This window comes from Sebastes umbrosus, chromosome 15, assembly GCF_015220745.1.
Source record: "Sebastes umbrosus isolate fSebUmb1 chromosome 15, fSebUmb1.pri, whole genome shotgun sequence".
NCBI classification, from domain to species: Eukaryota; Metazoa; Chordata; class Actinopteri; order Perciformes; family Sebastidae; genus Sebastes; species Sebastes umbrosus.
In genome coordinates, this window is record NC_051283.1 from 1,217,441 (window position 1) to 1,240,894 (window position 23,454).

At 42.3% G+C, this 23,454-nt stretch overlaps 1 protein-coding gene across 2 annotated transcripts in view; it reads right to left on the bottom strand.

Moving 5' to 3' along the window:
* Nucleotides 1-1,197: 1,197 nt before the first annotated feature.
* The window catches only part of erf (Ets2 repressor factor), a 54,301-nt gene continuing 32,044 nt past the window's right edge, over nucleotides 1,198-23,454 (bottom strand). For both annotated transcript variants that reach the window (XM_037794421.1, XM_037794422.1), the window contains exons 3-6: nucleotides 21,664-21,898; nucleotides 6,684-6,796; nucleotides 2,043-2,935; nucleotides 1,198-1,866 (exon numbers count right to left, since the gene is read on the bottom strand). In XM_037794421.1, coding sequence (XP_037650349.1) covers nucleotides 1,258-1,866; nucleotides 2,043-2,935; nucleotides 6,684-6,796; nucleotides 21,664-21,898 — 1,850 coding nt within the window. In that variant the 3' untranslated portion in view covers nucleotides 1,198-1,257. The remainder of the gene's footprint in view (nucleotides 1,867-2,042; nucleotides 2,936-6,683; nucleotides 6,797-21,663; nucleotides 21,899-23,454) is intronic.

The following is a 23,454-nucleotide window of genomic DNA, read 5'->3' on the forward strand; positions in this document are numbered from 1 at the left end:
ACTGTCCTCGAGATGTACACTTCCAGCTTCGCTTCATGTCTTTATACACTGTAGTAAATGAGCTGAGGATAAAGAGGCCACTTAGTCCGGTCCTGATGCAGTCTCATAGTGTCCGAACTGTTTCCTGGAGAAAAAGACTGATTGGAGAGCTCTTTGTAATCGCCCTCCTCAGTCTTTGAGATCCATCGGAGCAACTTCTTATTTCCGACTGCTTGGCGACGGGTGCACACCGAGAGGCACTTCTGTAATCTCTATCAGGGCTGTTCAAAGTGTTTTTAGTAACAATAGGATCTGTCTGTCTGTTATGGTGAGTACACATAAGGAGACGAGGGGGGGGGGCTCACCGCCTTCAAGTGAGCCAGGTGTGGGTGAGGAAATCAGTCTCCTGCTGTACAATTCAGGCTGCCTTTGTACTCTTTAGGGTGGACTGTGATTTGTTTCACTGCACCAGATGAACACACAGACCCATTGATGACATAATCTGGGCTTTAGGTGTGATGTGAGGTGATTCCTGGCAAATTGAACTGGCGCTGTGAGGGCGAGGAGACATTGAAATGTGCAATTCCTAAGAGATATTAAGAGTAGACTCCCTCTCTGTGGGGCACTAATGATAAAAACGGGTTGAGTTTGGTTCTTAATGTTGTTGGTCGCGGCAAAACTACTCTGCCGGCTGTGTTCATGTGTGACCGGGTACCAGGGGCACAGAGGTGTCTCGTCTAGAAGCACATTAGAGGTTACACAGGCCCTTATATGTTTAATGGTTTTACACAGGCCATAATGTCTAGTAGCTGCTTGCAAAGGAAAAGGTGTTGACGCTGCAAACAGTGAGAACCTGAGAGGTCATTTTGGTGACATCTTGTTCTTCACTACATTGTGAACATGTAGATGTAACACAGGGAAAATGTTTGGTTTTATGTTCGTAATTAAAGAAGCTTGTGGGGCTGTGAGGTCAGTAAAAAGTGCCCAACTCCTTTAATTAATGCACAAAAAACATAATTCCCCATATGATACACGTACATATTCACATATAAGTGTGTTTATATAATCGCCTTTCAGTTACTGTCTCCATTTCTCACCTTAATCACACAAAACCTTCACTACTGCTGTCAAGAAACCACAAGGCATTATGGTCTAAAACTAGTTTGTAGGCAAGACTCAGAGAGGTGTGTGTTTTCTATCCAAGTAGGATCCTCTGTGTGTGTGTGTGTGTGTGCGTGTGCGTGTGTGTGTGTGTGTGTGTGTGTGTGCACGTGAAGCTCAGCAGCCAGTGTTTTCCAGAGACAGCTGCGCTGTAGCCCTCTGCAGCTCCGAGCTCGCTCTGCGCTGGGTGGGAGGCGGCGGCAGCATCAACCCCAAAATAACACCTCCTGCTCCTCCTCTTCCTCCCCCGTTCTCCACCTCCCCCACCTCCTCTCCCTCAGCCCGCACTTTCTTGTCCTCCGCCTCGTCCCTCTCTCCGTCCGCCTCCATCTTCTGGTCTTCGCTCCAGCGGCGTTTGAAGCGGAGTTTGAGCGGGATGCAGAGCGTGCCCCCGGGGCTGATGGGAGCCACCTGACCCGGCTCGCTCTTCAGGGTGATGAGAGGGAAGGCCAGGCTGCCGCTGCCGACGGAAGGAGTGGCGGGAGTCTTGAAGACCTCCTCGTCGTCATCGGGGTCATCATCAGGGTTGCTGTGTGGGGGGGCGGAGAGGCTGCTCCCATTTCCGTTAGCTCGGTGATGGTTACTGAGCTGATGGTGACGGTGGTGAGCTGTCGGGGTGAAGATGTCGCCTTCGTCATCCTCCTCATTGTGATTGAGCTCATCTTCCTCACTGATGTCAGTCACCTCCACCTCTTCTTCTGACTCGATGTCTGATATGGGCTCCACCTGGAGAGGAAGAATATTTCACATGACATTTCATTTATGGCTCCGGCCAGATGTTATTCATGCTTGAAATGCTTGAGAGGCATATCTGAAACCATGAACCATCCCTAAGTGGAAACACTACATCCTGTGTGTGTGTGTGTGTGTGTGTGTGTGTGTGTGTGGGGTAGCAGTCTCACCTTGATCTTAGGAGGCCCTGCAGCCAAGGTCGAGTTGATTATCTGACTAGACCCTGTGAATGAGGAGGACTGGCTGGAGGAAGAGGAGGAAGCAGAAGCCATTGAGCTCCCAGATTCCCTCTGTTTGCGACCAAGCGGCGGCGGCTGCAGCTTGAACTTGAACGGTGACGGGTGCTGCTGCCCCTCCTCCCCGCCTCCTGGCTGCTGGCTGAGCGAATGAGAGAGCGGCAGGGGTGGGCCGTGGAGGTGATGGGCGGCTGGCTTCTCCGGGGTGGGGCGGTGGGGCTGAGGGATGATGATGTTGGGGTAGTGGAAGAAGGCTCGGGGGCTGAGGTGGTAGTTGTAGACGGACTGGTGGTGGGCCTGCAGGTAGTGCTTCATGTCCTCCGGGTTGAAGGAGAAGTGGGAACCCAACATGGGGGAGGACATGGAGGGAGAGGGGGTGTAGGGCAGGTGGGGGGTAGGGGTCATGGACAGGGCCGGGGACAGAGTTGGGGCCAGGAGACCCCCGGGGCCAGGCAGGGGGGAGACAGGGAATGGAGACAGAGAGTCTGGGTGGACCCTGGGGCCGTGCCTGGCCAGCCCTCCTGGGTTGGGGTAGATCCTGAAGAGAGAATCGTGAGACAGACGTGGAGGAAGCAGGCCCCTGTAAGCCCTGTCAGGCCCCACGCCTCGCTCGTCGGCCCCCACCGCCTCCTCCAGCTCCGAGTTGGTGGAGGTGCCGTCACTGCAGTCGCTCACAGAGCCGCGGGCCATGCGGCGAGCCACGCTGCTGAACATGCCCGGGCTGCGCAGCTCCTCACTGGAGGAGAGGACCTCTGACGGCGTGGAGGGGGGGAAACGGAAGTGGCTGCCTCCAGTTGGCACTGGAGGGGCACTCTGAGGGACTCGACCTGTGAGGAGGAAAAGAGGGGAAGGGTGAGATTGTAATGTAAATTATTAAAAAAAAAAAGAAAAGTCTTACAGAAAGCCAAAGGACAGTGCTTCTGAGATGCTACTGGAACTCCATTGACACCTAAAGACAGTAAGGCTGGGAAGATACACCTATCCCCCGATTCAATACTATCCTGATACTTGGGTGCAGATTCAATATGTGTAGCAATTTTAGTATTGCGATTCAATATTACAATTTATTGCGATTTTTTTATAACGCTAGTGTTAAAAGTTAACAAAAAAATCACAATAAATTGTAATCAAGTCGTGACTAGACCATGGGAAAAATGTTTACTTTGGAAAATCTCTAAATTGATAAAGCAAACATGTTTGATTTTCAGCATGTATGTAGTCAGAGATGTCCTGAAGTCCAATATATCAGTCACTGTCAGGAATAAAGACATTTCCCTCACAGATTAGTGGTATTTTCTTTTTAATTTATAAGGGACATGTAATGTTTTATACTTCTGGTGAATATAATCCATCAATCTGATTTCCATAGATGTATTTTGTATATATTGTTCCCTTTGATAAAACCTTATTTTGAAAACCCGACGTAGTCCCACGTGTCTACTTCCTCTAACTTCTCCAAGGTGGTCTCTAGCTCTCCCGTCAGCTCCGTTCTCTTTATCCATCCATGGTCAGCTCCATCGGGGCCGTTTCAATGCAGAGAACATAATGTCAGTATCTGGGTGCTCTACAGTCGTAGCGTCGGCCCATTTGACCACGGAGATGAGAGAGACGGCCGGCTCCACCGCCACGTTACCGCGATACGATAACGTTTCCTGTCCGTGACAGAGTTAGCGTGCAGCTTTAGCCGTGATGTCTAGCTCTGCTTTTCCTGTCAATGTGTGAAACCCAACGTGTCCCAAAGTGTGGATTTAACATGTGAGGGTGCAGGTCGTATCCACGCAGACCCTCCGCCATTTTTAACTTTCTCGTTTCGGCTCGCTGCGGTTTGTTTTGGTGACGGATACGGAACGGATATGACGTCACGTTACTCAGACTACCACAATAAAAACAGTAACTTTCTTCTACCTCCACATAGACTCGACTGAAGAGAATATATCGATTCTGGCTTTAAAAAATATATTTCAAAATCGTAAAAAAAAAATTGCAATTTATAGGTTAATGGATTTTTTTTTTCCAGCTCTAGAAAACGTGTTACTAAGTAACTAATGAGAGCAGGTCACATGTTTCCCATAACTCCAACTATTTTACCCAGAGGGTCACAGGCACACAGAGAGAAAACACTGGGTTACACAAAGCCACAAGTTCCCTTCTCTTTCAGCCCCTCCTCTCTCTCTCCTGCCAGGGAGACTGTGGCACTGCAATAAATTCTTGGCATCCACGCACGTGCCAGAATTAAATATTGGAAAAGTCGCTCTTACTGCCATCACAAACATGGGTTGGGTTCCTCTGTTTTTTCCAGTACCGCTGAGTGTGTGTGTGGGTTTCTCTTTTTGAAAAAGCACAAATCTCACAGCCGTGTGTTTCTGAGACGATGAGGAGAATAAAACTGTGTGTGTGTTTATCTAGTGTGTATGTTTGGGAGCGTCTGTGCTTGCCTATCAATCCAGATTGACGTGGGCATGTGTGTAACTGTCGTATGAAACCATCATATCACAACATGTCAGTGTGTGGGCCACATCACACGGAGGCTATAATTAAAGTTTCGTGCTGCACTTATGTCACCCAGTATCCAACGCTCCATATGGGCTGTGTTTACACTGGGTGGCCGGGACCAGAACGAGAGACGACTTCAGAGGAGGGAGGAGAGGAAGAAACTGGGACGTGGCACACTTATGTCTTAGAAGACACAAAGACAGAGACAGACAGACAGACACTGAGTAACTAACCAGCCACACACACACACACACACACACACACACACACACACACACACACACACACACACACACACAGTATATAATTTGTACTTCTGCTAGGATGGTATCTGATGTTTTCTAGGGGGGAACACATGAATATGATTCGATTATATTAAAAGCCGTATTTAGATTAGAAAACTGCTCCAAGTCTGTACTGGTAAGATTTACTGGTAGGTCACCCACCACACTGACTGGAAAATGGATCAGACAATAACATTTGAATGTCTCAGTCATATACAATCTTTGGATATTTTCTCAAAAGATATCTTTGCAGACAACTGCACAAAACAGACCTTGAAATAAAGCAGAGCAAAATATCCCATTATGATTGGTTCTCTGTAATAAAATACATCAAATAAGTGTGGTAGCATCTAAAACTCTTGTTCTCTCCTAACAAGTAAACAGCGTCTAAATGGGAAAAGGAGCGTCTACACCAGTTGTGTTTAGCAGATTAAAATGATGCGTCACAGGTTTTTCATTTGTCACAGCTTTCACCAATCAATGTCAGAAATTCACACATACGGACCTCAAATTAACCAGTCACCTGGAGGCCAAAAACATTTTCTCTGTTCTTAGAGCTAACACTCCTCGAACAGGTCCTCGCTGTCAAGTGTAATTTCATTCTTTTCATTGAAAATAACAATGAATTTCTCTTGCAAAAGGGATGTTATCAGGGCAGAAATAGAAAGATATTGGTCGGACGCGACACAAGGTTAAAACTCTGCGGTTTCCACAACTGGTAGTGAAAAACACTAGCAGGCAGGCTATATCGAACACGTAACACAAGCAGAATGGTCGCAGAGCGGATGCTGCAACACTGCGCTTCCATTATAATTAATGAAACTAGCTCCACCAGGCGTGAGAGCAGTGCGCAAGTGCCACAGAAATCCGCTCTACAAATGTAAATATAGGCCAGTCTTCTATTTATATTTTTTACGCAATGTGTGCGCTGCCCTTTTACACAGAAATGGGTAACAAAGTGTCTATATTTTTAAAATTAAACTACCTATATAAAGGATATTACTTAATGACAATTCCAATGAGCGTATTGGCAGTTGAGAGAGAAGTTGAGAAGAGTTGAGAGAAGTACAAAAACTGAGGAAACAATCCCAAAACGAAAGCACACCGCCTTGTTTTGCCTGTGAACACAACCCTATATTGTTCTGTATGTGTGTTGCAGGTGTAACCAGCTTGTTAAATACATCTTAAAGCTGAAGTAGGCGAGATTTAACATTACGGAGGAAAACAGGCAGTAAGAGCTGATCTGTGGTCTGCTGTCCAGCTGACGTCTATGAGAGCCGGCTGTCAATAACTCTGAACTCTGATCAAACCGTCAAACTAGGCAGCGCTGATCAAATATGAATCAATATTCTGTTACTGTACTGTCTATTTCTCTCCTCACATGTTCTCAGAATCATCTTGTAGTGTACTGTTTAGCTGTAAAATAAGAAAGTTTATGACGCCTCCGCCATTGTGAAATCTGGTGAATAAACGCCAAGTTCTGGTCACATGACCGGAGCACAGCCAATAGGAACGCTCTCTCTCTGAAATGACATGTGATTGGTCAAGGTCTCCCGTCACGGGCTAGATGTTCTAAAGCCTGAAAACAGAGCCATGAGGAGGAGCAGAAGTCTAGTTTTCTCTCAGAACACTTGAATTACAAAATGCTGAAAGGTTATTATGGAATTTTTGCCCAATGATGCCACAGATATACTGCCTACTGCAGCTTTAAGACACTTTTCCAGGGCATCTTCCAGGTGTGAATGTGTAACTGTGTGAATGTGATCAGGGCCTTCCTGAAAAAGAGAGCATTGCGTACCAGAGCCCATGTCGATGAAGGGGTAGTTGACCAGCACTAGTTTGTTGAAGTTGAACTTGTAGGTGAACCTCTTCCCTTTAGTCTTGTGGAGGATCCTCTTGTTGTAGTAGTATCTAAAGAAAAAAGGACAGACAGAGTGTTATATTCCCGTGAATTACCATTTTTAAATACTGTTATCATTAGCAACATGCAGTTAACCTCTGATCGTGGCCACATTAGCTGAACATTTATTGGCTCATTCCCAATGTCCACACTCAGACTCAGAGTTTGAGGTGCGTTCCCTCAAAGTCTGTGAGGGTTTAGGGCTGTCCCACTGTCAAATCATCAAGTCCTTGAGGGCTCTCTAGCAGAAATTTTGAGCACTTTCTGAACACCTTCCGTAAGTCTGCATTTCTGCAGACTTTGCCTGAGGGAATTACCCACAATTCATAGTGTTGTGATGTTAAACACAGTGTTACCACGGTTACCAGGGGAAGCCCGCAGGCGTAAAAAAAAGGTGAACAAAGAGGACGGCACATGTGTGTTCAGCCAGGCATATTTAAATTTACACAGAAACATTAACATTAAGGATTTAAGATGTTACATAAAAACACATGACTATATTACACACCTGGTTTATTCAGCAACCGTTTCTTTCCATTTTGCTTAATGAAGTTTGACAAAAACAAGTAAATTGATTTTTTTTAGAGTTACCTCTCCTCTCGTAAGGCAAGAGCCTGAAAGACGTTCACATAGGCAGTAAAAAACGTTAAATAAAAACCAACAATTGGCATTGTCAAGGTAGTGTGATGTCGCCTCAAAGTACTGTCCCATTCATATTCATACCATTTCAAGTCATTGCAGCCTCTCCCACTCAACCATTTACCAGATGACGTCAGTTTAGTCCCTGAGGGTTCAGGGTTGAAGGCATTAGGGGGGACATTGGGATTGGGCCATTAAGTGTGAAACATTTTTCCAGCTGAAACTATGAAGTGAAGTAAGATTTCTCCTGACTCACAGCTGCATAGTCAGCCAGCGATTATTCACAGTGCATCTGAAATGATCAACAAACCACCATAGTCCACTATTTTCCCATAGACCTGAATAAAGTGAGACAGTTGGTTCATGTGTCGACATTCAGTATTCTTGGCCACAGCTTTTAGGGTCACTAATCATCAACAGCCAATCAAACCTGCATTTTCTTGCATCCCTACCAATGTGAAGTAATTACTGTACGTGAGCAGTTCTGCATAGCCGTGTGAAATGGATGAAACGATACTAACAGCCATTAGAAGGGTTTTCATTTTTCAAAATGGAACTTTTATTTCAATGAATAACATGTCCCGGACACATGGACGACTGCTGCATTTAAGCCTGGAGTCACCAGTAAGATCTGAACTCCAGGGGAGGGTGAACAAAAGCAATTAGCATAAGGATTGCCATTCTGAATCTTCCTTTGATTCACAAATGCCAAAATGTGATTGTTAATCGATTAATGTTAGTTAACAACTTTATGAATTTAATAACTTAAAGCTGGAGTAAGCAGGTTGGAGCAAATATGATTCAAAAAAAGTATTTTTTATAACATGGTCTTTATATCCTGACAGTATTTCACAGACCGGAGGAAAACAACCAATCAGAGCTGATCTGGAGCCTTGCCGTCTCTGATCAGCTGTCAAGTAACAGAATATTAATTCATATTTGATCAGCGCTGCTCAGTTTGACCGTTTGATCGGAGTTTGCGAGTGATTGACAGCTGCCTCCGTTGAATGAACAGCCAATAGAAGCGCTCTCTCTGAAATGACCTGTGATTGGTCAAAGTCTCCTGTCACAGGCTAGATGTTCTAAAGCCTGAAAACAGAGCCATGAGGAGGAGCAGAAGTCTAGTTATCTCTCAGAACACTTGAATTACAATATGCTGAAAGGTTATTATGGAATTTGTTGCCCAATGATGCAAAAATATTCTGCCTACTGCCGCTTTAATAATTAGTAATATTTTGTGAGTACTTTGTACCCCATCACCTACAGACTAATGCTAGCCGAGCATCAGACTCAAGCGCTAACAAATGAACCTGCTGACCAACACACACTTTATTACTCTGGAGGGGCAAAGAAAATAACTCTGTGCATAGGCCTTGTGCCCGTGCAGCTTTTTGGATAGCTATGGCTTTCTCCGGTACTAGCGCGATAACTGGTCTTTGGGTATACCGAGTACCGATCCGATACCAGCGTTAAATGAATAAGCTGTATGTCTCACTGTGTGGACGTGACTGGAATAGTTCTGTTATGTGTAAGGCAGCATCAGGCTTGACTTAAACATTGCTTTCCTTACTTTGTAAAACAAAATAAATACATGTAGTTATTATATTAATATATTATATATTCATTTCGTTACTTATTATTTAAATAATTAATTGTATACAAGCAACAATCTTCAAAATGAACAGGAATTATAATTCAAGTTAAAACCTTTTTAATCCAGCAACAAATTGGTCAAAACTTAAACAGGAATTAAAATTCCAGTATATAATGTGTATGGAACAGGGATGAAACGGTTCAAGTAAAAAATCCGACCCGTTCGGTTCGCTAGTCACGGTTCAGGGCGTGTATGTATTGTACGGTTCATTTGAAATGAGGCCCATTTTGTGCTGTTTTTCATGTAGAGTTTGACTTCTCGGTTGACACGGATGAAGTCCAGGGTGCGGCTGACAGTCAGTTTAGGAAATGGCGAATGGACACGATAAAGTCCAGTTAAAGGATCCACCAGCGTCGTTTGGCTCTGCTGTATGGAGCATTACGGATTTAGTGTTACCAGGAAAATGACAAGAAAAAGTGGTGGATAAAACGCTGACTGTGTGTAAGCACTGTACAACACGTGTGGTTGTTGTAGCGACAACACTTCCAATATGATGAACCATTTATGGAGACTCACTCCGGTATGGCCGTCGATAGCGCAAGGAGAAGAGAGTCGGGTAGGAAAGTGCAACTCCTTCTCCCCGCAGCATTTAAACAGCCTCTACATGCAGACTCAGACAGGGCAAAAAACACAACTACAGCATCGGGGAGGTTTATAGTGAAAGATATGCAGCCTTATGCAGTCGTGGAGGACGCTGGATTTCAGCATATGATTAACGTAACGTTACTTGAGTCGCGCTATAATATTCCCTCTCGCCGATACTTAAGCAACACAGTAATTCCCGAACAGACACGACTAGGAATTGTGAAAGAATTGTCCAACACAGCCTCTTTCTACAGACGGATGGACATCCAGAGCTACTAAAAGTTACTGAAAGTTACTGAACTGTGACTGGCCACCACATCACTTCAGAGTGGGAGATAAAAAGTGATGTTTTGCAGACGTGCCGCCTTTATAAAGCAACACAGTGAGCATCTCTCTGAAGCACAGACACAAGCAGTGACGGATTGGACACTGGAGAGGGGCAGCAGCACGATCCCTGTAATGTGTTTTATATTTATTCATTATTTTTAAATAACACAGTGGCACAGAAATCAAACCGTATTCATCCAAATACTGCACTTTATGAGTGGAAAAACTAATCTTTCAATTAAGAGCTGATAATCGGGGAATGAGACATACTGTATGTTATACTGTTGTTTTTTTAGTATAGTTCTGGAGCATAGAGCTTATGCTTCAATTAATGTTGATGGCCTTAGTCTATAATTCATCATATTTATATGAAAATAACAAAGCTGCATTTTTTGTTTGCACTAATGACTGTAGAAGACCTATTCTTTCAGTTAAGATTTGACAATGAAGAAGAGTTTATGTTCCTTATGGAAGCCATACTTTTGTTAAGGCAAACATTTAACTGATTTTTGCCAAATAAATGAAAAGCATGTTGCAATCAGAACATGACCTCCTCGCTGATATGAACCCAACCATGAATTTTGTGAACCGTTCCATCCCTAGCATAGAATATAAATATAAAACTCAATTGAATAGATCGGCCCGATTATCACCAATATCCAATCCAGCTATTTGAGTCAGTATTGGCCTGATATCCGATCTGATATCGGTACATCCAGGGTCTGAAATGAACTTTTTCACTTCCTGCCACTGTGGCAGGTAAGTATTTTATTTTATCTCCCACTCAGAAATTTTATCTGCCACTTTTGAAATCTCTGCGCTAAATGAAGGAATAACATTTTAGATCTGATGTAATTCAATGTTCAATTTATTTTACATGAAAAACATTATATACATGGTAAATTACAGTGTTCAAATTACACCGTAGCTTCCGGGGGAGCCCTGTTTCTGGGGGGTGGGAGAGTACTGTAGCCAACACAGTACTGTACTGTACTGTTATTGACATCTGTAGTGGTTATTGTCATAAAAACACACAATTCAAAAGATAATGATTATTTAAATATAATATTTATAATCAGGTCATAATTCCCTTTCTATTAGCCTAAGCATCCTAAAGTTGGAGGAGCTGCTGCAACAAGATGCTCCTGTCATGAGGAGAGACGCAGCATGTTGTCAGACTAAATTCATTCATTGCAGCCTTATTACCCAAAGAGGACAAAGAGAGGAGGAAGTCAGTAAATAAGTGGTTAAGATTAGTAACATGATTTGAGCAGTTGCGGAGTTTTGACTCCTCGTTAACGTAACGTTATCATCAGCTCACGTCGGCTGCCGGCTCGTTAGCGAGCGTTAACTGTAACATTACCGTTAACATCGAACAGTCTACCGTTAGCTAACTGTAACGTTACCGTTAACATCAAACAGTCTAACGTTAACTAACTGGTAACGTTACCGTTAACATCACACAGTCTAACGTTAGCTAACTGGTAACGTTACCGTTAACGTCGAACAGTCTACCGTTAGCTAACTGGTAACTTTGCCGTTAACATCAAACAGTCTAACGTTAGCTAACTGTAACGTTACCGTTAACATCGAACAGTCTAACGTTAGCTAACTGTAACGTTACCGTTAACATCAAACAGTCTAACGTTAGCTAACTGTAACGTTACCGTTAACATCGAACAGTCTAACGTTAGCTAACTGTAACGTTACCGTTAACATCAAACAGTCTAATGTTAGCTAACTGTAACATTACCGTTAACATCGAACAGTCTAACGTTAGCTAACTGGTAACGTTACCGTTAACATCAAACAGTCTAACGTTAGCTAACTGGTAACGTTACCGTTAACATTGAACAGTCTATCGTTAGCTAACTGGTAACGTTACCGTTAACATCGAACAGTCTAACGTTAGAGTTAACATCAAACAGTCTAACGTTAGCTAACTGGTAACGTTACCGTTAACATCGAACAGTCTAACGTTAGCTAACTGGTAACATTACCGTTAACATCGAACAGTCTAACGTTAGCTAACTGGTAACGTTACCGTTAACATCAAACAGTCTACTGTTAGCTAACTGGTAACGTTACCGTTAACATCGAACAGTCTAACGTTAACTAACTGGTAACGTTACCGTTAACATCAAACAGTCTAACGTTAGCTAACTGGTAACGTTACCGTTAACATCAAACAGTCTAACGTTAGCTAACTGTAACGTTACCGTTAACATCAAACAGTCTAACGTTAGCTAACTGGTACCGTTAATACTAGAAAGTTTACTTCACTAACTTGGGAATAATTCTCCGTTAACGCTCCAGCTGTCGTGAGGTCAGAGGCCGGCGGTATATGTGTGTGTGTGTACGTGCAGGACGGATTGGGCTCATACGGTGTGTATGCGTGTGTGTTTATGTTGTCACGGATGTTTAATAATAACGGTGTGCTACACAAAAACGTGCAGTCATTTTCACAATTTTCATCCTCCCCCATCATATTTTTTCTGGCCCCGGGACGGGACGTCCTTAGCGATTTCCCTGCCTGCCAAAGTGGCGGGTGGCCTGATGATTTTATCTGCCACTGCCAACAATTTACCCACATTTGGCGCGTGGCGGGTGCTAATTTCAGACCCTGGGTGCATCCCTACTCCAGAACACACACACCAACTTATGCTTTTACAATAAACATTTAACCAGTGACATTGGTCAATAAATGACTTTCATTTCATTATTTTCATACAGGAAGAAGACTGTAAGATGCGTCCAAAGCTTCTTCCAAAGCTTCTCAAAGATCGCCATCGGCTATATTGAGCTAACGTCAGCTGTCACACGAGGTTGTACTTGCGAAGCTTTCATGCACAACTCACTGAGATATTCATGCTTATTAATACTGAATTGGAGTTTGCTAGTTGGCTTCAGTATATTAAAAAAGATATAAAAACAATTATGTAATGTTACAGAAACCACAATGTTGCTGTACAAAGCACTGCCTGGCCTGCATGGCAATTCTACGTTACTCACTGTACAGCCCATAATTAAACAAGCTGCTCACAATGTGAACACACGGTTAGATTCAAAATCTCACCGTGATTACTTAAGGAAGTGAGACAGCCGTTGTGATTTAGTCTTTACCAGGCGGCTCCATTAGTAAGACTGCATTAGTCACCGTCAATACACAGAGCGATGTAGAGGAGTGAATAGCAAGCTGCTGACAGCTCATCTAAAAGATAAAATGGCTCCCTGTGACTCACCGATAGCCTCAGGACCAAACCACATTCATATTTCTTTACATAAAAAAACTTATAAATCAGTGGCTCATTCAGCGGAGACTGGCCTCTTCATTCTGGGAACTGTAATACATTATTCATCATTTCCAGTAGGATGGAGCTGAGACGAGATCAGTGGTTCAATTTGAACATAAAAATAAGGATTTGCTTGAACACAAAGTTGTAAACATGTCTCTCGTTGTCAATAAGTTAGAACTGAGCTGTTCTCCAGCAGCAGAGAAGGCTGAATATAAAATCATACCAGGTAGGGCAACTATTTATCCGTCGATCCATTTCTCTTTATTAGGGCTGTCAATTGATTCAACATTTGCACGTAATTAATCGCAAATTAATTGCCCATTTTTTATCTGTTCGCAAGTTGCGTTAAAGAAATTAGTGGCATTGAAATGAATTTAAGTTAACGCGTTATTATCACGTTAACTTTGACAGCCCTACTCTCTATACATCCATCCATTGCGATCAATAGTTTAATTTGGGCTACATGATATAACACACAAGGAACATTAAAACCCACCCTTTTGTGTGATAAAACTAATTCAAGGAAGTATTTCCAAAATGATATTTAACTTTGCCAAGTCAAAGTCCTTCATACTGGACCTTTATTTGCCTTTCCACAGAGCTACAAAAATGATGGATGACAAATATCAAACAAAATGTTACCATAACCATACCATAACCATAACAGGCCTAGAAATATGTAAATAAGATAATATTCTTACAGTACAGTAAAATATTAGTGTCCTAAAACCAGTGACACTAGTAGTAAACACAATAATCACAGATGGAATATTGTTCACAGTGATGAAGCTGTGCCCGGCTGTATCCCTGATTCACTGTGACCACAGTGTTAGTCACTGGAGTTTGGTACAATACAGAACAAAGTAGAGCACGAGTGTGTGTGAACCAGGAGTTCACCCAGCCTCTCAATGACTCAATGAGTGAAGGGCCTCTTCTGAGAGAGACGACTACTACGCACACCCACACCCTCGCATATAATACAGACACACACACAAAAATACAAACAAACAAAACAGCAGCAGATATACAGCTGCCACACAGGCTCAAATATACCATGCATGCAGAAAACACATCCAAGTAATGACAAAACTACTACTAAGTTAGGTAAACATACAATACTATAATGGAATAATACTCCATTAAAAGGAGAAATTCCTGCATTTACAATTTCTGTGTGAAATGATTCATAAAGTAAAAGAGTATTTAAATGTTTGATGTGCTCTAAGTTGGTGTAGTAGTACATACAAGCTAAAACAAAAGCAGTCTGTATGTAGTCTAACTGTTTATCTTAGTTTGCCACGTATCTTAAAATTCTTGTAAACTAATTTATCAGCTGGCTGAGACGAAGCAGCCCCTCCTCCCTCTACCATCGGTAAACGTTACCTGCAGCCATTGATTCCCATCAGCAGAGGGAGGAGGACAGCGGAAGGATGAAGGAGCGATACTGACTGATGTTTGCGTTCTTCATTCTTTCTATACTTCTCTCATTCTAGATTAGTTCCTAGTAAGATATTGAGTTCCTATAGTGATTTGCTGTTGTAAACATTACTGTTGCTGCTCTAGAAACATTGAATTTAAAATATAAATAAATTCTAATCCTGTTCTGAATTTTATTCTTAATATATTAAGAATATATATAATATATTAATAAGCAATTATTTAGTAATGAATAAGAACCAATGAGAGTATTAATAAAGAACTGAACAGATAAGGAGAAAAAGAGTAGTAATATCTATAAAAACCAAAAGGCAAAAACTCCAGAATAATGTCAGGCCCTTATATCGGTGCTGAGGTTCAGTACTTGAATAGTTTGTACAAGTGGAAATTTAACAAGTACATGGCAAGCAGGTATACACGCAATACACACTGCATACAGAAAAAAAGAATCAAAACAACATATACTCCACACACATGCTCTAGGAAGTCAACAGCAGTATTTGTGAGTAGGTGTTAACAATATCAGGCCTGTATGTGCCGTAAAAGCTGGAAGGACATAATGTTCACGGACGTGTGGATAGATGGATGGCACTTTGAACGAGTTGGGGTGGAAAAGGCCAGGAACATACGTGTGAAAGGAACAAACAAACACACACACACACACACACACACACACACACACACACACACACACTCAAACAGCAATGAGTCAATATGGGACAGCCTGTCTCACATACGGGCCCAGGCTCGCTCCAGGCCTGCTGCTCTTTGAAGACCATTTGAACTTCCTTCAAATAAACTAGAAAGGACTTTGACTGTATAGACTCGGCCTCTATGTGTTGAACACACACGTAGATGTGTGCGAGATACAAACTCTGAAACACACACACACACACGCATGTCTTTACACATGAATGAACACACACATGTGCACTTCAAAGATACATCGAAGCATCAATCAAAGACTTCCCATCTAACAGAGAGAGAACTTTGGTATTAATTAACAGCCGTTCATTCCTATAAAGGGTTTACAAACCACAGAAAAGACATTCACAACTAAGTTTGGCTCCAGTTAATCCTTGATATAAAACACTCTCTGAGACCAAAGAGAAAGTAACTACTCCTGTTTATTTACTGTTACACCTGTGTGGGCTTAATAGAGTGCTGCAGGGATGACAGATTTTTGTTGGCCAACCAGGAAGTTAGCATTGCTCTGGGTTCCCTGGACTAAAAGCCAATGGGATTGTTCCGTTGGGTTTTGGATTATCGTAGAAAATAAGCTCTGTGGCAAACAAACGTTTATGATACCTACACGTGTTGTTCAGCAAGATAATCTCCACAAATTTTATCATTTTTGAAAGCTAACGTTGGGCTATAAACCAGCTACACCAGGGTCGCGTGAGTATACACAACGAGGCTGTAGAGGCGGACGAGTCGGCGTGATGACGTTTAGTAGTCTCATTTAGCCACTTGTGAGCAACCTCCTTTTATAAGACATCAAAAATTCATGACTGGGGTATTTACTGACGAATTTTATGTCGGAGAACAAAACGTTAAAATCTCTTAAGCCCTCTTTCGACCGCAGGAACTTTCCCCCGTATCGAAGAACATTTGAGGAACTTGACTGCAGGGACCAGGGTCTAAATTAAGTTCCGGGAACATTTTCCCGACTCATTTAAAAAAAAAGACAGAGAGAAAAGGAGAGAGAGATTGTGTGACCGAGCTGAGAGGACGAGCGGTAGAAGAGAGAGAGACGTATCGCGGCGGTGCTGTGAACGGGTGAAAGAAAAGTTATTTTCTGATTGTTTCACAGCGTTAACATTCTAAAGCACAAAAAACAACCCTCAACAGATGATTTGCTGTGGAGACAGACGCTCTTAGCTTAATTTCCCTCCGCTGCATTGCATTCATTACATCCAAAGTGCATCAGTAAATATATGCAGCAGTAAATATTGTGGCAGTGAGACAAAACTTTTTAGATGAAACAGGTGGACACACTGAACTGCAGGCTGCAGAGTGTCTTTACTGCTGTGACCACAAGCAGCCCTCGTCCCACGTCATGTTGTTTTCTCATACATCAGCGGAGACATTTGCAGCTTGGATTCTAGTCTCTGCCTCTCTCCGTCTCCGTGCTCTAGATGCAGCTCAAAAACAGAACTTCCTTCATCTCTTTGTTTGTATTGCAAACTAGTGACATTATTTTGAAAGTGTTTTGGCTGATTTCAATATTCATCCATATATTGATACGGTCAAAGAAATGCAGCGGAGAGAGGCAGAGGCTGCAGCTACATTAGCCACGCAACAGGATATGGCCAGTGGGGACCCTCAGTACGTCAGAAGGTCGTGCACATTGTGGCTCCTAAAGCAGAGGAACTCAGCTTTCGTGGTCAATATAGCAAGCACTGAGGAATTTAATGCTTCAATGGCCTACATTTACCAACAACACTGATTGGACATCCACATAAAAAGCTGGTGAATTTTCCCTTTAGGAGCCATTTAGTGTTAATTTGGAGATCGAAGTTTTTGGTCAGTTTCTGAGTATTAGTGACAAGTTTGATATATGGATGTTAATAATTTACCGTTTAACCTTCAACCGACATTAAACATTTTAACCGGTTAATGCTATCGGTTAAAAGAAATTTTAATAATAAATGAAAAAGCTGAGCGGCTCAGAGGAGCGGCTCGTGACTTTAAGGAGAAAAGCTGGTCAACCTTAAGAGGCGGAGCAGGAGTTGCAGGATACAGGAAGTCGGCTCCGGTCTCTCCAGCTCGCTTTAGCGGAGCGGAGGAGTTGTAGTTTCGTAGCATATATTCACCGACAAATTAACTGTACACACGTTCACACCTAGAACGTCACCAACAACCTCACCGCCAACACACACACACACGGTCTGTTGGAAACTCGCTAAAGTTACCCAGACTACGTGTGCGACGGCGGCGAGCGCGAAGCCTCCGGCAATGCTAGAGCTGCTAACGTAGCACAAACACACACACTGTTTGTCGGACAATCGCTAAAGTTCCGCCGGGCAGACACACAGCTGACAACCTGCTAAACTAAACTAAATGTGCGGTGGAGAGTTTTAATGGGAAGTAGCTGCATGTCCGCGACACTACACGCAGCATCGTAGCTGCTAAGTTAACGCTCCCGGACGGTGAACTGGGGACTCCCGTCAACCAATATCTGTTGTGCTCCTGCAGCTGGTGCACCACTGCATGCAAGGCATAAATCTTGTTGGTTAACGGTTAATAATCAGTAAACGAGGGTCGGTTATTGGTTAAGAAAATTTTTCAAAATGAACATCCCTAGTTTGATATGTTTCAATCAACTGTGAATAGCACCAAGGACTCCCAATTTTTCCACTAAATAATCTGGAAACGGTCACAAAAAAAGGAACTCAAACACTTCTTAATATAATGTTACTTTAGTTAATAATAGAGTTATCCCAGTTATTACCCCAAACTTTTACCAGAAATCAGACCATATTAATTGAAACATCAACGTTAAGCACGCACGGGGCTGTCGCGGTGAAGGAACATCCCCTGCGGTGATGATGATTGGCTCAACGGCGTGATATGCAGTGTTATTGCAACTTTTTTTGCAAATGACTTCATGTATCCTGATTTGAGGGCTGTATAAATAAACTTTGTTAGGCTATGATTCTGTATATTGTTGCTTTTTAAATGACAAAGATGACATTTTAAAAACAAATTAAATACTAGTTTATTGTTAAATGTAGAACAAAGAAGGACAATGAGGTGCAGCGTTTTTTTCAGCCGATATACTTTTGTTGCGTCTGGTTGCTATGATATAGAATATCAAAATGTCTGCACAAGGTAGAGAACTTGATCTGGATGAACCCACTTTCGACAAAAACACCATACGTGCAGCGCTCAGCTTAGAGTAGGCGCTCAGCGCCTCGTTACGCTGCTGCCATTTGTAGCAAAGTGTAAAAATGCGGCACTCCCATTGCAAAGAATTTAAAAACGTGAACATAGCGGTTGTGGCGGTCGCTTGTCATCCCCTGCGGTTGGCTTGTCAATATTGCAATATTGCAGTTATTGCGACAGCCCTAAGCACACATTTTAAATCTGTCAATTTAAAATCTTTGTTTTACTGTAAAGGTGCTTCTATTGAGCTATTTAAATTGTATGTTGTATGATATACTTCAACTTTTGTTATGATAATAATGTTAAGTAGGTCTATAGAAAATGAAATAAATCATTTCATCCCTTCAGCAAGACGTCCTATATACACATTACATCTGTTGCATAGTTTCTCCCTGTGTAACAATGTTTATCTGTTTGGTCCCTGTTAAATAAACTAAAAATAAACATTACTGCAAAATCAATGTGTTACACCAGCACCGTACATAACTCTTTTATGTGTTAACATATATTCCTATAGTTCAGAGAAAGTTGTGTGTCTTTAAATACGCAGTCATATGAGGCTAAGTCAAAGACAAAAAAAGGTTTAAGCAACAAACAAGACACAGATGGGCTGGAGGAGGGCTGACATATAACAAGGTGTTAAGTGTATGTGTGTGCATGTGTGTGTGTGTGTGTGTGCGTGTGTGTATGTGTGTGTTTGTGTGTGTGTGTGTGTGTGTGTCGTGATGAGGCAGTGTAACTAGTCATCACCATGGCAAACTATAACCCACACCAACCTACAAAACAGGAGGCGACATTGATGACTAGCAGTGTGTGTGTGTGTGTGTGTGTGTGTGTGTGTGTGTGTGTGTGTGTGTGTCTGCGTGTGTGTGTGTGTATCTGCGTGTGTGTGTGTGTGTGTCTGTGTACATGAACAGACTGGCAGCTAAATAAAACTCTGCAGCATCCCACATGTGCTCCGTGGAGGGTGAAGGTGTGTGTTTCTAAATCTGTTGCCACCCTGGAGTTTGTGCACGAAGCGCAGATGCTCATTCACGACAAAACACCAAATCTTTTTTTCTCACGTTTGACGCTGTTGTAATTAAGATCAAATTTACCAGCGAAATAAGAGATTAAAAAATAAGAGAAATAAGATCAAACGTCAAGGACACCATCCTTATACACAACCAAAACCAATGGGAGAAATGAAGCTTAAAGGTCTTAAAATGTTCCTGTGAATCCTTATTTAACAAAGAAAAGAAACTGGAACAGAAGATGAAGATGAGGTAGAGCGTCTTTTCCCAGCTTACAGTCGGTTAGCCTTGAAATTTAACAGAGTCTAAATAAGAAGATAAATAAACAAGGCAAAAGTCAGCATGGCTCACATACCCCCACTCACTGCTTGACCCCTACTGAAGTAGGGCCAAAGGTTTTACCCTTTAGGAACTAAAGGAATTAGTCTATTGAGCACAATGCAGCTTGTTATTAGCTCACCTTCCTCAGGATAAAGTCAGTAGAAGACAAGAGTTCAAGTTATACTGCGGAAACTAAATAGAAGTCGAAAAAAATTAAAGATTTTGGCCAAAATTTCAAAAGATTCGGGCACCCTGGACTTCTAACCCCCAAATGGCCAACTAGACCACACTGTCAACCATCAGACAGTTTCTAAGTGAAATAGTTTTGAGTTCTGCTCCGGAAATGAAAGTGTGAGACGCGGACAGACGGAGCGCTATATACCCCCTGACTACGTTGTCGCGGGGGTATAATAAGATGACAGGATTCATCACTACTTTCCTCCTCCTTCTATTCTTCAGCTTCCACCTTTTTAACAGAACAGAATAGAGAGAGAAAAAAGCTGAGAATACTTTTGAAAAGAAGTTTTGTTCCAATTCTGGTGTGTGTGAATGGACGCACTGTTATCCTTAACCCCTGCTTTACTGTTATCTTACCACGAACAAATGTGATTTATTTTAATATCAGTCTTTTATGCTTCACTGAGTTCACAGTTCATCTGGAGTTCAAAACAACACAATTCCAGTTCCTGTAACTTAAGATAGACCTGTCTGGGCTCTCTGCCATTATCTGACTCCTCTGGTGTTGATACCTATCAAGAACATATGACTTAAATATGATGGGTGATACCTTTCAGACTAAAGCAGGGGCCAGAGAAAAGCCACTGTTTGTCATTGGTGTAAATATATCAACAAGTGTCATCGGACCTGGCTTTGCCCCTGAAATAACTAAAGTTAAAAACATGCTTAAGGGGTGGATATAGTCAAATTGTTTCTGGGCACGTGACGATTCTCCAAATCCATGATTTGATTTGACTTTCGAACAGTCTGTATGCGCTGAGAGACGGCACCCGACAATCCTGCTAGCTTGTTGCTCTTGCTACCAATATCCCCTGCTCTGATTCAACAGTGTTGAGCAAAAAAAAACGTGCATGTAGGCCGAAAATCAACTGTGGTGTTGTTCTGTCAGGAGATGCGTAGATGAGTAGAAGAGCTATGAGTAAAAAAACAAACTAAATAACTTCCTAAAGTCTGCTAGCCGCTAGGCTAATTCATGCAGTGTAAAATGCCATAGGCCTGCAGGAACGACAGGGACGGCCCACATTTCCCATCATGCCGGCCTAGTCCCGAGTGCTGGACTGAGTAGTTTAAGTTTGCTGTTTTATGTTCCAAAATGCAAATGTTACTTTAGTTAGTGTTTGTAATGTAATGTGTCTGTTCAGAACATGGTGGCTATGTTGGGAATTGTGATTTTTGTGCTGGTTTATAGTTGTAACCATGAGTGAGTTGGCTGTTACATTTCTTTGAGACAAGCTCTATTTGTCTTAAGACGCACACATGTAGGCGGGGCGGGGCGAAAGAAAATAATTGCTGATCTTTTGTTTACGATGATTGAGATCGGAAGCTAATTTTAATTGATTTAGAATCAAAACTGTGACAGACACAGACATGAGCAGAATTAATGTCACAGCTACGTGAATTTGAGAAGTACAATTTGGGCTTAAGTGTGGAGATGTCATCCTTCTTTTCCTTCACTCTTTTTTTATCCACTTTAGTCTCACCTTAGAGCTCGGCTGAGCTTGTCATAGTTCATCTGCGGTTTACACTTCCTGGCCCCCCACAAGCGGGCCACCTCGTCTGGGTCCTTGATGACAAACTCTCCATAGTCTCCCTGCCAGGCGATGACGTCGTGGTACTCCTCTTTCCTCAGCAGCTCCAGGATGAAGTGCCACAGCTGGATCTGTCTGGAGCCTGGGCTCGACTCTGGCTTGTAGGCCCAATCTGGGTAGGCAAACCCTGGGGGACAGAGGAGACGGAAGAGGGGCGTTACAGCTGGATGATCATGAACAGTTTAAAGAAAAGATGGCCACAACAAGAAAATGTGGGTTATTCCAGCTCTTTAACGCCGTCTAGTCTTAAATTGTTGGCACAATGCATGTGATAAACCATTATACTTCTAAAGTTGTTAATTATCTCTTTGACAGCAGCTGCTTTGGTACCAGGCTCAACACAACAGGTGAATAAATGTGTGTTTACAGATAATAAGTTAGGACTTTATACTATGTGTTTGGCAGGCACTAAAAGGCATGTTACATTTAGCAAGAAACCAGTCAACTAGCATCCAGTTTTTGTGTGTGAAAGTGTTTTTTGTGTCTTTGGAGATAAACATGGAGAAAAGAGAGTGGCAGAGTGTACTTTTTTGTACTAATAATACTTCTGTTCTTTTACTTAAGTAATGTTTTGAATGCAGGATTTTCACCTGAAATGGAGTATGTATACACTGTTGTATTTACATTTAAGTCATGGATCTGAAGGACTGGTTTCTGATGTTTCACTTCAGTGATTTTATGTCTGAAGCACTTTGAGCCAGGATGAACAAAAATAAATATTTGTCATGTCCAATGTTTTTTTTTTTTTTTTTTTTTTTTACACATCTTCCCTGTGGCTTTGCTAAACTGCCTGCCCTCTTTCAACCAAAATAATTGAAAATTGTGTTTCACCTAGGGGTGGGCGATACATAGAATATAGTGGATGTATCGCGGCTTGTACCACGCGCGGTGTATAAAATGTCTATATCGCGAACATCGACTACAAATTGTCATGTAATGTTTTTAAGCCACCCCACCAGCATGAGACCTTTAGCATTTCCTTCTCTCACAGACACACACACACATACGTCACAGACTCCGCCCCCATCCAGCCCTAGTTCCACCTATTTGAAATACTTGAGGAGGAGAGCAGGAGCACAAAAACAGCAAAAAGGTTGTTTGGTTTGACTCCACAGGCACTTAAATCAGGTGGAAGAGAGATGGTACATGCAGACAAAATGAAAACAGTCTGAGCATTTGTGAAAGGATGCAAGACACGAAACTGTCGGGATTCACAGGTTCAAGGATGAAACTTGCACGTTAAAATCCTTAAGAGGGCTGAAACGATTCCCCAAGAAATTCCATTGATAAAATCGATGCAAATTCTTTTCATCAAGGCTTCATTTAAAACCAAGAAGTTAATATGGCACTTAAATGGGTTTAGTTTTGACCGATAATATTATTGTATGCAATTTAAGCAGTACAAATGTAGATTTTTCTAAAAAGGAAACTAAGGAGTTGTTCATTTTATGAAACCCGTCTTATTTCCTCTTTTGTATATTTACTATTGCTCTCTAACAAACAAAAATATTTTTGTATCCAATTACTCGATTAATCGATGGAATAATCAGCAGAATACTCGTTTACTAAAGTAATCAATAGCTGCAGCCCTAATCCTTAACAGTTTGGTCTCTGGCTTTGGTGCAGAGTGGATCTAGTGCCTCCAGGAACTCTGTGATGAGCATTTGGACTAAATCTGTTCCC